This window comes from Tachysurus fulvidraco, chromosome 1, assembly GCF_022655615.1.
Source record: "Tachysurus fulvidraco isolate hzauxx_2018 chromosome 1, HZAU_PFXX_2.0, whole genome shotgun sequence".
Lineage (NCBI taxonomy): Eukaryota > Metazoa > Chordata > Actinopteri > Siluriformes > Bagridae > Tachysurus > Tachysurus fulvidraco.
The window spans coordinates 35950222-35963647 of NC_062518.1; the positions used below are offsets into that span (position 1 = coordinate 35950222).

At 37.3% G+C, this 13426-nt stretch overlaps 2 protein-coding genes across 5 annotated transcripts in view; one reads left to right on the plus strand and one right to left on the minus strand.

Annotated features, from left to right (window-relative positions):
- Positions 1-7963, minus strand: part of col4a5 (collagen, type IV, alpha 5 (Alport syndrome)) — a 43826-nt gene extending 35863 nt beyond the window's left edge. For both annotated transcript variants that reach the window (XM_027164989.2, XM_027164988.2), the window contains exon 1: positions 7671-7963. In XM_027164989.2, the coding sequence (XP_027020790.2) occupies positions 7671-7757 (87 nt within the window). In that variant the 5' untranslated portion in view covers positions 7758-7963. The remainder of the gene's footprint in view (positions 1-7670) is intronic.
- Positions 7964-8693: 730 nt separating this feature from the next.
- The window catches only part of col4a6 (collagen, type IV, alpha 6), a 73545-nt gene continuing 68812 nt past the window's right edge, over positions 8694-13426 (plus strand). For all 3 annotated transcript variants that reach the window (XM_027165055.2, XM_047817890.1, XM_047817901.1), the window contains exons 1-3: positions 8694-8798; positions 8944-9041; positions 9194-9239. In XM_027165055.2, the coding sequence (XP_027020856.2) occupies positions 9031-9041; positions 9194-9239 (57 nt within the window). In that variant the 5' untranslated portion in view covers positions 8694-8798; positions 8944-9030. The remainder of the gene's footprint in view (positions 8799-8943; positions 9042-9193; positions 9240-13426) is intronic.

Genomic DNA, 13426 nt, shown 5'->3' on the forward strand with positions numbered 1-13426 from the left:
CCTCTGATGCAATATATTTTATATTTATATATTTATTTTATATACGTATAGATAGATAGATAGATAGATAGATAGATAGATAGATAGATAGATAGATAGATAGATAGATAGATAGATAGATAGATAGATAGATAGATAGATAGTTTATATGAAGACAATTGGATGGAAACTAGTAGTTTGAGTAGTAGATAGTTTGAATGAAGACAATTGGATGGAAACATCATAGTCCACTGACTTCAGAGGGAGATATCTGAGATTAACACACAGAGGTCAAACATCCCCTTTTTCCATCTATAGACTTTCTTGTACATGTGGCTATATACAACGGGTAAAATAAGTATTGAACACGTCACCATTTTTCGCAGTAAATTTATTTCTAATAGTGCTATTGACATAACATTTTCACCAGATGTTGGCAACAACCCATTCAATCCACAGATGCATAGATGTCCGTAAATTAAGTTTTGTTTAATAATGTTAAATGACACAAGAAAAAAGTATTAAACACGCTTACTGAAACATATTTAATACTTCGTACAAAAGCCTTTGTTGGTAATGACAGCTTCAAGGCGCCTCCTGTATGGAGAAACGAGTTGCATGCATTGCTGAGGTGTGATTCTGGCCCATTCTTCCACACAAATCTTGAAGGTTCGGTGGGCCTCTTCTATGAACTCTGATCTTTAGTTCTTTCCATAGATTTTCAATCGGATTCAAGTCAGGTGATTGGCTAGGAAATTCTAGCACCTCGTTTGGGATCATTGTTTTGCTGAAATGTCCACCCTCTTCTCATCGTCATCATCCTGGTAGATGGCAGCAGATTTTTATCAAGAATGTTTCTGTACATTTTCCCATTCATCCTTCCTTCAATTATATGAAGTTTGCCAGTACCGTATGTTGAAAAACAGCCCCACACCATGATGTTCCCACCTCCAATCTTTACTGTTGGTATGGTGTTTTTGGGGTGATGTGCATTGCCATTTCTCCTCCAAACATGGTGTGTATAGAGTTCAATTTTGGTCTCATCTGACCAGACTATATTCCCAGTATTTCACAGGCTTGTCCAAATGTTGTGCAGCAAACTTTAAACGAGCTTCAACATGTCTTTTCTTCAGCAGTAGAGTCTTGCGTGTTGAGCGTGCATACAGGCCATGGTGGTTGAGTGCATTACTTATTATTTTCTTTGAAACAACTGTACCTGCTGATTCCAGGTCTTTCTGAAGCTGTCCACAAGTGATCCTTGGCTCTTGGACAACACGTCTGATAATTCTTTTCACTCCTCTGTCAGAAATCTTGCAAGGAGCACCTGCTCGTGGCCTGTTTATGGTGAATGATGTTCTTCCCCCTTATGGATTATGGCCCCAACAGTGCTCACTGGAACATTCAGAAGTTTTGAAATCCTTCTGTAACCAATGAGGTCTTGAGAGAGTTCTTTTCTTTTACCCATCATGAGATGTTTCTTGTGTGATGCGTTGGTAACGAGACCTTTTTATAGGCCATCAGTGTGGACAGAACCAGCTGATATTACTTTGCATTGACAAGGGGCAGGATTGCTTTCTAATTACTGATTGTCTTGGCTTTCCATAGCTTTTTTTCCGTGTCATTTAACATTATTAAACACAACTTAATTTACAGACATCTATGGTTTGATTTCTTTGCACCTGTGGATTGAACTGGTTGTTACCAACATCTGGTGAAAATTTATGTCAATAGCACCTTTAGAAATAAATTTGCTGAGAAAAATGGTGACGTGTTCAACACTTATTTTACCCGCTGTATGCACAAGAAAGTAAATCAATAAACAAAACTAAATGCATGGATAGACACAAGTCCAGCGGACAGGCTTGTTTATCCAGTGTATCTCATGAGTCGCTCTACCTACAGCAGTTATTTTATATATTATCAATTTTAAATAGAATTTTAAAGATTAAAGATTTAAATAGAATTTTCAACAGATTAATGTATATACATGACAAGCCACTTCAGCCTGTGTTAGACTTTACAGCTTTGTCTGATCTTTTGTACAACACCAGATGTCAGGGGGAACGTATGATCTCTATGTAGGATGTTTGAGGAACAAATGCAGGAGATAACAAAAAAAAAGTTAGGAGAATAGATAGAGAGACCTCGCTCTCCCTCTCCCTCTTTCACTGTGTGTGTGTATGTGTGTGTGTGTGTGTGTGTGTGTGTGTGTGTGTGTGTGTGTGTGTGTGTGTGTGTGTGTGTGTGTGTGTGTGTGTGTGTGTGTGTGTTTTTCCTGTACCCGGATGCTACAGGAGTGGGTCCAGAACATTCCTCAGACTGAGATGAAGAGATAGGTCAGGTAAATGACGAAGAGTCTCACAGGAAAAGAAAATCACAAAGTCAATACTGATTAAAAAAAGTAAAAAAATTAAGCACTGTATTAAATAAGGTTAGTGTGAGAGTCTCTCCATCTCTTCCCTTCACATTCCACACATGTTTTGATGACCTCTTAAGTGCGTACATCAAACAGTGTGTGTGTGTGTGTGTGTGTGTGTGTGTGTGTGTGTGTGTGTGTGTGTGTGTGTGTGTGTGTGTGTGTGGTGGAACAAAGCTCCCAGACTCACACTCCCAGATTGTAGCTTACAACCAAACCAAACAAATGGACTGCAATATGTGAGTGCACAAGTGTGTGTGTGTGTGTGTGTGTGTCAAGCTGGGGGAGAGGGAGAGACCGTAAGTGGTGACGTGAGAGAGGAAGACTGAAGTGATTAGTTACCCAAACACTCAATTGCTATAAACAATCTCTATGCACCTGCTAACTTTAAGTGGCATTTATAGGCCATTCACACCACACTGTAAGAACACACACACATACACACACACATCCCATTAAACTTTAACAATTCATACACATTTGTGCCAGATGGTGGCCAATAAACCCTCCGCAAACATCCACATTATTTGCACACTGGTTAATATGCAAATGCTGTTACATATATTCATCAAACTAACAAACCAATACTGAGTTCTTGATCAAACAAAGTAAATACAAAGTTTAATAGCCTTTATGAATGCTACAATACTTGTAATACCAATATTCAATCAGTTCTTCCATATCGGTATCTACAGAGAATTTCTATTAATATATTTGTCACTGTTTTAACTGTTAAAACAATGCTGAACTACGCACGTTTCGTTTATTTATTAGTTTATAAATTATTTGAGCATCTGTAAATGTTCTTGTGAATACTTGTTTTAATATAGATTATTACAGGAGCGATGCAACAGAAAGTTCACTACATCACTTTATCATAATTAATCCATGACCAAAAGTACAAGACAGCAAAGTAGGTTAAGTATAAAAAGTATTAAAGCAGCGGTCTCTTGATGGTAGAGATGGACCACTCTCTCTCTGCTGTCAATCACAGTAACATGAGTTAATTGTGAGCGCCATTAAAGAAAGCCAGTAGAACTTTCTGCCAATTGAGCAGCATTTAAAAAAAATGAGCTCCTTGTCTTGATATGTCTTGGAGGAGTCGCCAGAACAAAGTAAAAAAAAAAAGGAGGCTGACTCTGGGAGGAATGACTTACTGTCCCTCTCCTGTCAATCACAGGGACACATGCTAATTGTTGGTGTCTGTGAGCTTGTGTATGTGGAAGAGGTCAGATGAGTGTTATGCTGCCCTGTGATGCCGCAATAAGTTGTAGCTGGCTTTATGTATGTTAGAGGAAGTATGTGTTACTATGAACCCTACACTACACACTGTGCAATCACACTATGCGCTATGTACTCTAGTTGGATTGTCTAAAATAGAACACTAAAGCTTTTTTACTGAAGTATAATTACTCAGTTGATGGCAAAATTAAATTAAATGCAACATCACTAGCTTCAGCAGAGAATGCTGAATTTTCGAAAACCTTAAAACAAAAAAAATCACACAGCTTTAGCTTTTCCTAATTTTTTTCTCATTCCTCATTTTTCTCATTTTCTCTGTTCTGCGATAAAATGGTGTCCCATACAGGGTGTATTCCTGGTTTGCTCCCTGTCTTTGCAGAACAATCTACACACTGTGAGCTACGAAAGTGCAAAGAAGTCTGGTGACCTGATTCTCATTTAAGAATATTTTTACATGTCTATATTATTATTATTATATTATAATATTTTTACATGTCTATTTTATATTTTTACACAGTCTTGAGCTACGGTACACTAACCTCCCAACACACACAGACACAGACACAGACACACACCTTCCACCAAGATTAGGCTTAAGTGCAACAAGTGAGATATAGAGAATTAATGTCATAGTAAGAATTAGCCACAATTTCCTCGCCAGTATGATTTCTTTTCATAAAGCTGAAACCAAGCGAACATTAGGAGTGCCGCACTGAGAGACATCAGGAATTGTGTTTTGAAAGATGGAAAGATATCCCCTACACAGATGGCTGTGAAAAAGCAGTGTGAACCTAGCCCTGCTCACTGAGATGGAATTGCTGGAATACATCAGGTGCCCTGTCCACCTCAGGTCCAGTGTTCACAAGATCCTGTGTGACCCTGACCAACACTATGAATATGAATTTATCCAGAAAGTGAAAGAATGAAAGAGGACAAAGGCACCAGCCCTTGCCTTGTCAATAACCCCTGTCTGGGTTCATATCTCTAGCCTGAATGGATGTTTTGGCTATGAGCGCTGATGGTGGGGACTCATACCTTCAGGTCTGAGTTTTTTTATTGTAGTCGTGCACGTGACAGTCTGCTCTAACACAAACACAGAGATAAACAGAACACTCCACTCATGTATATACATGCCAGTATCTCTAGGATTTCATAATTTTGTGAATAGCAAAATTTTAAATTTGTAAAAGCCTGTGATTTTCAAAATTACTGCACATTTTTTTTTACAAATTTGGGCCAAGACACATTGTGTTACACAAGTGGACATAAATAATTAAAAGAATTCAAAATGTCATTTGTCACTTTGACAAGCTTATGGCTGTGATGTTTTTATTCAATGTCTGCAAAACAATTAGCATGGAATGGAGAAAAATTAAGTTCATATAAAAGAATAGGTTTTGCATCAAATAAGCGTTGATGACTTTATGAAACAAAGGAGCCGGTTATATACGAAGCGTATAGTGTAATTCACAATAGACATATGAGCTTACTATGGCATGTGTTGCACAGACACACACACACACACACACACACACACACACACACACACACACACACACACACACACACACACACACACACACACACACACAGCAGCAGCATTGTTGAAGAAATGTGGTTACAGGTTTCCTCATGTGTGACAGGTTCAAAGGAAACCCTCATGAAGTGCATTACAGCAGAACACCTTCACTTGGCAAGAAAAGGTAAAGCAACAATCAGCAAAGAGAAACTAATTTCCAGAATAATGTGTATAAAACTCATGCCTGACTATGTTTAAACTGCATCTTCACTGCTGCCCTAACTTGCCCAGAATAAGAGGTCTTTTTCCCCCTGACCTTTAGCACACATGAAATTCCAGGTCATATGTTGATGGGCTGAAGGTCCACTAGGTGGCATTGCCTCACAGAGACAGTGGGCTGAAATCACAAGCACACATTCCACACGGGACTGGATTTAAAATGCTTTGACATTCCAAAAAAAAAAGAAAGAAAGAAAATAAAAGTGGGGGTGTAGGTTCTCACAGTGCGGGGTAATCCTCATTGTTTGAGAACATCGAGATTCATCTCTGTAGATGATTCAGGGAATGCAGCCCATTGTCTTGGGTGAAGAATCATTCTGAAATCATCTCCACTACCCACAAAGAACAGTCCACAGCTTAATTAATGACAGGACAACCATCCTTTGCAGATTTGTTGCCCTTTCTTGACACTTTTCCTAAACAAAGTGAAATTCATTCTTAGCAACAAAACATTTGCTAGTTTACAAACACCACTTGCAATGTGCAGAAATTGCATTCATGTTTCCGTCATTTGGCAGATGCCTCTATCCAGAACACCACACAAAATTGCTTTGACGTCTTTATCAATGAATATATCAATACTGGTTAACTAGGACACAGACTAAAGATACCATCAGTCTGAAACACTGCTGGGTGGAAAATCACACATAGAGGTTTTTTATTTTTTTGCATTTAAGAAGCAGGGTCCTATCAACAGGACAGACAAGAAAACTTACTATTACAGTCTTACTTTCTGTTTAAAGGCATGGGTATCTTTCCATAATATCCAGATGTAAGAGAATTTTTAAGTTTCTTACTCAAACCTCCTGATCCACTTACAGGCCTCTTTTGAACAGAGCTGCACACAGCATTGAGTAGCTCTTAGCCTGAATACCTGGCACCACACATTGTATTCTTGAGAGCACACATTGGCATCCCTCATACTTACACACAGCACAGTTACTGTATAATGCCTAAAGGGCTGCAGACGTTAAGAGGTTGCACATACAGTATGGCATGTTGGAAGTAACGTTCCTTCATTGCACCAACCTGTTGGTAAAGGGGGCGGAGACAGATCTATACATGTCTGCTGATGCCTTACCTGATTCCTCTCTGATGAAATAGAGCAGAACCCCAGGAACCAGTGAAAGATCTCATGGATTGCTTAAAGGTGATCCGGTACATTTACGAGTCACCATCGAGATCAGTGCATTATCACAGCTAATTCCTACTGTACATAAATCCTGAACACGGAACCTCTCAGTGCAAATCCGTTCCTCTGGTGATGAGCATCACACAGGACGTGTATGTCAGTGTATGCATCTGACTGATCATTAATGTCATGAGTGAATAAAATATCTACCACTTGATCCTAGATATTAAATAGTTAATATAACTTTCATTTTCAGGACAATATTCTCTGTGTGTGTGTGTTTGTGTGTGTGTGTGTGTGTGTGTGTGTGTGTGTGTGTGTGTGTGTGTGTGTGTGTGTGTGTGTGTGTTTAAAAAAATATCCTGAGTAATTTGAGGCAGTGAGTCAGGTGCCTCGGCTTGATGGATAAGGAAAGTTTAATCAGAGACTATGATCAGAACACTACATGCCACGACGCATCACATTCAATTAAAAATGTAGTAACTGTTGCAAAACTATCATCTCTTTTATTTAATGGCAGCTACAGGTTTACTCTATAATAAACTGGCGCGTGAAACTGAAAGCAATCCATTAATTCACAATGAATTTATTATTTTTTTGAAAAGACGTATATATATATATATATATATATATATATATATATATATATATCTATATATATATATATATATATATATATATATATATATGCGGCTCAGATCTGGACCTCTGTTTTCAGCAGCAATAAGTAAACAGTGTCTCGGCGTGTTTCCACATGTACCCGTGAAGCAGAGACCTTTGTAAACTAGGATGCGCTGCTTTGCTCCAGAGAGACAAACTAGAGAGCCGTCTATCTCAATAACATGTTAACTCTACTAACATAGCGGCATTTCAATTCAACACTATACGTATGCTTTTAATTATTTAATTTAATGAACAAAAAAAATAAATAAATAACAATGCATGCACTTCTTAAAGTAAACTAACCACCTCTATTTTTAAACTGTCCCCGAGACGCGCGTGCGTCGGGCTGTGCGCAAAAACTGTGTCCAACTAAACAGACTTGTGTTATTAACGTGATTATAAGCGGTAATAACTCAGCAGAGCAACACACAGGTACTTACCGCCGACTCGGACTGCTGAACGTCTATGGACAGAGATATGAAGAGAAGCACCGCGAACTTCTGCAGACTCTTTAACTTTTGATTCATTTTTAAGAATCCAGCCTTTTCAACAGCGATAATTACGACCTCGTATTCTCATGGAACTTCTCATATTCCCCTGATCACTTTACTGTAATATGGAGTTTTGTTGTTCTGTTTTTTTTAACTAAAAAGGAAGATTCTTCACCAGTCCCCGGACTCTACAGATATAGGACTGTTGTCTGCTGCGACCTTAACTTTTTCTCTGACGCCTTAACCTGCAGGGGACGGAACTACTTTCCAATTACTCCGCCTTTAAACCAAATAGTCCCTAAATATCCCTTTAGCATACAGAAGTTCATTCTTTATTATAAAAGTCTGAAATAATAGAACAACTTTTAAATCCACTACGTTAATCAGATGTTTTATTCTTATTCTATGCAGTGAAATGGAGCAGGATTTATAGCCTTAATATTGAACACAGTAATCTAATTAAAGCAAGTGAACTCAGACTCTCTGTGGTTCTTTTTAACTTGGACTTTATTTAAATAAAGTCATAAAAATATTATGAATATTAATATAAATATATTAATTAATTATAGTTAAATATATGTATACTACATTTTATTTATTAATATACATATAAATATATAAACATTTTATTTATACATATTATTGCAGGCATACATTACTTAATATAAATTATGTAGATAATTTAGCATTCCCAACGCTCGTATTTGACTACTGATTTTCAGAATTTTTTAACAATTATTGCATTATTTGTGCTGAGAATAAATAAAGTATCTAACAGATCTTCTAACTGAAAGATTATTCTTATTTTATCCATCGTAATTTTGTGTCTAATTTGTTTTGCTATATTGCATTGTTACTTGTGTGCACGAATAGTGTATGTAACTTGTCCACTATTATCTGTAATATAATGATAACAGGCTAGGAGTAAAAGGAGACAAAGATAACAGCAGTGCTGGGATGTGAAGGCGGTTTGATTGACAGATGTAAGCCCCGCCCCCGTGTCTGAGCAGCGCTCACTGCGCGATGTGCGGTTTTTGAGTCGGGCTGCGACGCAGCGAATTTCAGCACACGAGTTCCGTGAGTTTACTTTTCGTCCAGTTTTCTCAAAGAGTCACTCACCTTTAGACTGAGTGCAGCTGTAAGAGTTGTTCGGACTGTGAATAGGTTGTTAGTCTCTGTATAGATTTGTAACCTTTCTGGTGTTGTGTGTTTGCGGCTGCAGATGAACGGCGCTGCGCACTGAGCGGATCTGAAATCACTGCTCACTGTGGAGACACGACACCTAAAACTTTTCTCCCCAAAGCGCACAATGAAGCTTTGGTACGTAATATGATTTTTATTTTTTTAATAGCATATTAACTTGTGGTTTGTAATTACGACATGTTAATGGAGGTCTTTTGCACAAAAAGCAGCTGTTATATGCGCTTAAGTGGATCAATGGATTCACCTACACGCGTTTGTTCACTTTGCAGGCTTTGGGTTTTAACACTTGTCTTGTGTCTGGACTCTACATACGCAGTAAGTGCGCTTTGCTTATAATGTTGAAACTAACACGACGTCAAAAATGAAATGAATCAATTATATATATATTTATATGTGTGTGTGCCTGTGTGTGTGTCTATGTGTGTGCCTGTGTGTGTGTATGTGTGTGTGCCTATGTGTGTGTGTGTGTGTGTGTGTGTGTGTGTGTGTGTGTGTGTGTGTGTGTGTGTGTGTGTGTCGGTGTGTGTCGGTGTGTGTCGGTGGGTGTGTGGGTGTGTGTGCCATAAGTTCCTATAATTCTACTATTGATCTTCATTTTTTAAATGGGTCTTTGCAGCACAGATATTGTGCATAAACCTACAATAACAAATCAAATTCAAATTCAAATTGAATTGAGTTGAACTTAGCAGGTTATTATATTCTCAGAGCATCCTGACCCTGGGGTTCAGCATTTGCGTTTCTGTGTCTGATCTGATAGATTACTGTATTCATGTGTTCTGACAAACAGAAATTATGGGTGCTATGATACATTAACAGGTGTATATGTATTCGTCAGTATCACAGCTTTATTTCTGAGGCCTACCATTCAATGTCACAAGCTAATGTCACTGATCTGTAAATCACAAGTTTATCAAATTATAAATAATTACCTTTATTACTGAAAAATGTATAATATACAGATTCAACCTTTCAACAATACAGTACAGTGCAAACGCTTTTTAGTATAATTCGAGTTAATTAAATTTGTGATTTAATTAGACAGTGATTTGCCTCATTAATTATTAATTTTGCTTCAGTAATTGTTGAATGCTATTTTGGAATTCTGAAGAACATAGAGTGCTATGAATAATTGAATTTTAAAGCCTCTACTCATGAATATGTAAAATGCTATCTAGGTTGGGTCACAAGCACTTACATAGCAGCTGATTACATCACTTTTTATAAGATAATAATGTCTTGGACAGGTAGTGTGTGTATAAACAGACACTTGTGTGGCTGACACCTACGGCTTGTTTTTTTTTTTTTTCAATTGTTATTTAATCTTTATTATGTTGTGAGAAATGATAAGAGAAATAAAAAAAACATGTACAGGCATATTCTGTGTTAAGAAAAAAAGGATACATTTTAATTAAGAATCCTAGTTTTTTTTTTGTATTGTTTCTTTTATAACCCTTAAATGTATGACCATATAACTGATGGTTTCCCAAAATAGTTGCACATGGGTATTTATCTTAAAGTTCATTCATTTTATTTTAAGAATGTTTGTGAATCAACAAATGTTTTCCCAAATTCTTCTTAACCAAAAGTAAAACTAAAAAAAAAACCTATTAATTTTAGGATTTGTCTGCAGTTCCGCCACTAAAAGCCAGAGGCCGCTAATTTTTATACAAATTTAAAAATTCACTTGTTGCCCATGAGGGGAATGATGATGATGATGATGATGATGATGGTGGTGGTGGTGGTGGTGGTGGTGGAGGTGGTGGTGGTGGTGACGATTTTTAACATACATATTTTTTCTTATTTTTATAGCCTATAATCTTTATACTTTCATTCAATCAGTTTATTATTTATGTCTGTGGTCTTTGAATATAGCTGTAACTTTGTAGGTAAAAAGAGACGAAAATGATTAAGTTTTTAATAGTTGAAGCTGGAGGCTCTTCAATACTACATATAGAAATGAAAATCAGTTTATTTTCATTCAAGTGTAGACTTTTCTTCCTCTCATTATAATTAACGAAACAAAACAAAATCCCATTTCCCCCTCCAACCAGTCAGAGAAATGCAAACCCAAGCCCAAAAATAAATTTATATTTTTTTAGGCCAGGTGTTGAAAGAACATTTACAAGTCAGAAAAGCTTGTATGAAACAAAACTTATGCAAGAAAATTATACCTGTTAGAAATTCAGTGCATAGGACACTCATCCCTATTCACAATCCCATCTAATCCTAGTTACAGAAGGAAATACTTCTTGGTGATCCATAAATGGGAACTACTACAGAACACTATAATACTAAAATTGCTAACAATTGGCCCTTACCCACCCAATTGAATGGGTATGGCTATAATCCATTACAAGTATGAGAAGAGGTGAATGTGAAATGAGCTTTCAATAAGAACGCAAAATACACAATATGGCGCAACCTCCACTCTTCAGGGAAGGCTTTCTGCTAGATTTTTTTAAGTGGTTTGGGGATTTGTCCATTTATGGACAAAGGCACTGATGTCAGGTGAGGAGGCCTCATTGTTCAGTAGGGTTGAGGTCATGTCAATGCGCAAGCCAGCAACATTGGCAAACCATGTCCTCATGGAGCTTGCTTTGTACGCAGGAGTCATTGTCATATCTGGAGAAATTGTTACAAAAACATCCTATATGCAATTGTGGAGCTTCCAAATATGTGGCAACAGTTTTGTAAAGAACCACATAAAAATGACAGCTTAGTAACTGAAAATATCTTGCACATAGTCAATTAGTCAAAATATTTATCTAGTATTTTCTATTATATGATTTCAATTAACAAAATATTTTATTCTATAGATTATTTAACCTATTTCTTGACGGAACCTGCTGGGGCAGCTGGCCGAGGGGATATTTTTATCAATAAATGAACTAAATGAGTAATACTATGGTAATACAAATGTGTTTTTGTAGTACTGTGAGTTGTACCATGAAAGGTTTAGCTCCGTTTCACACGGAAGGCGGCATTCAACACGTAGAACCCGAGACAGAGGTAACGTTAGAGGGAAAGTTTGTAAAGTTGCTGTGGATAAACACATGGAAATAGAAGACTTGGAGCCTTTTTTCACTTTTCGTTTTTATCCGCCATGTCAATGTTTCAATCGCTTTCTGCTAATGCCAGACATGCGCACTGAACACTCTTTCCGCCGCATATTGAGAAGACACGCCACTTTCCGCTCATTGCCTACACGTTTGTTTTGTTTGTCGGCCCGACTCAGTTTTCTGAAGCAGTTTTCAAACATTGTGCACCCCACCTTTACTTTGGCTTCTTTCTAGAAATAAAATGTTTAAAATGAGCATAATTGTCTGTCACTACAAGACTGTTTCATGATGTTGGTATGTAGTGACCATTTGGGAGCAGAATGTATGGACACTTTCAAAGATTAAGGATGCTTAGTGACAGTATGGATATTTAAACACAAGTTACACAATAGAAACCTAAATCCTGATATTGATAACTGCTTTTCAATGGCACACACACATATACACACAGAGACACTCATACACACTCACACACTCATCTAGTGTGTAGCGTGTGAGAACTCTGCTGAGAAAGCTATGCTTGTGGTAGGAGCGTAGAGATAAGTGAGAATCTTCGGTAAACAAGGGCAAACTGACCAGCTCTTATCGCAGACACTCTTCACAATATCCCAAAGCTATCACATCTCCAGAACTATGTTGTTTAGATGTTTATGTGTATGGACTGTTTAGGCATAAAGGTCTTATCTCCTCACCCCCCACAGTCGGCACAAAAATTCCATTGCTTCCTGGCAGAACTTGTTGAGATATTCTGTCTTGTTGCAGGTGTCACTTTCCTAGAACATTCCGCAGGTTAAACTGAGGTTTTCTGATGGATGCCTGTGTGATTTGTTCGTGCCCCTCCTTGATATATCTCTACCCTGAGGGTGCAGGTTTCTGTTTGAGGTTATTCTAAACTCCTGCCATCAGCCAGAACTTCAACACTTTTATGGCTTGCCGACTAAATGGTTATAGATGGCTCATTGTCTGCGTTTTATGTTAAAGGTTGTAAATGTAGAAGTGACTGTATTCTCAATGTTTTAAAACACTGTAGCAGTGAAAACAACTTAGAACAGATGATATTCCTCTGGCTCTTCTCACCTTTGCCTTAATCTTCAGACTCATTGAGCCTGTATACAAACATATTTAGATTATCTTTAGATTCTCAACCTTTCCTTAACTCTCTCCTCAGTTATCTAACCTGTATTATTTCATGATTAACTTTTGTGATGGCTGATGGTGCATTTTCACTCTACACAAGTTCTATCACTTTCACATATATGAAACATATATATGGCTAATTATATAGAACAATTTTGAAGAGTTTATTGGAAAGAAACCGATGGCTACAAATTTATTGTGCTCCTGCTTTAGGATAACTTTGTATATTTTTAGTTGCCATTATTAATATAACAATGAAAAAGAAAAGAATAACAATTATTATCAGGAGCAGGAAGTGGTGCCATT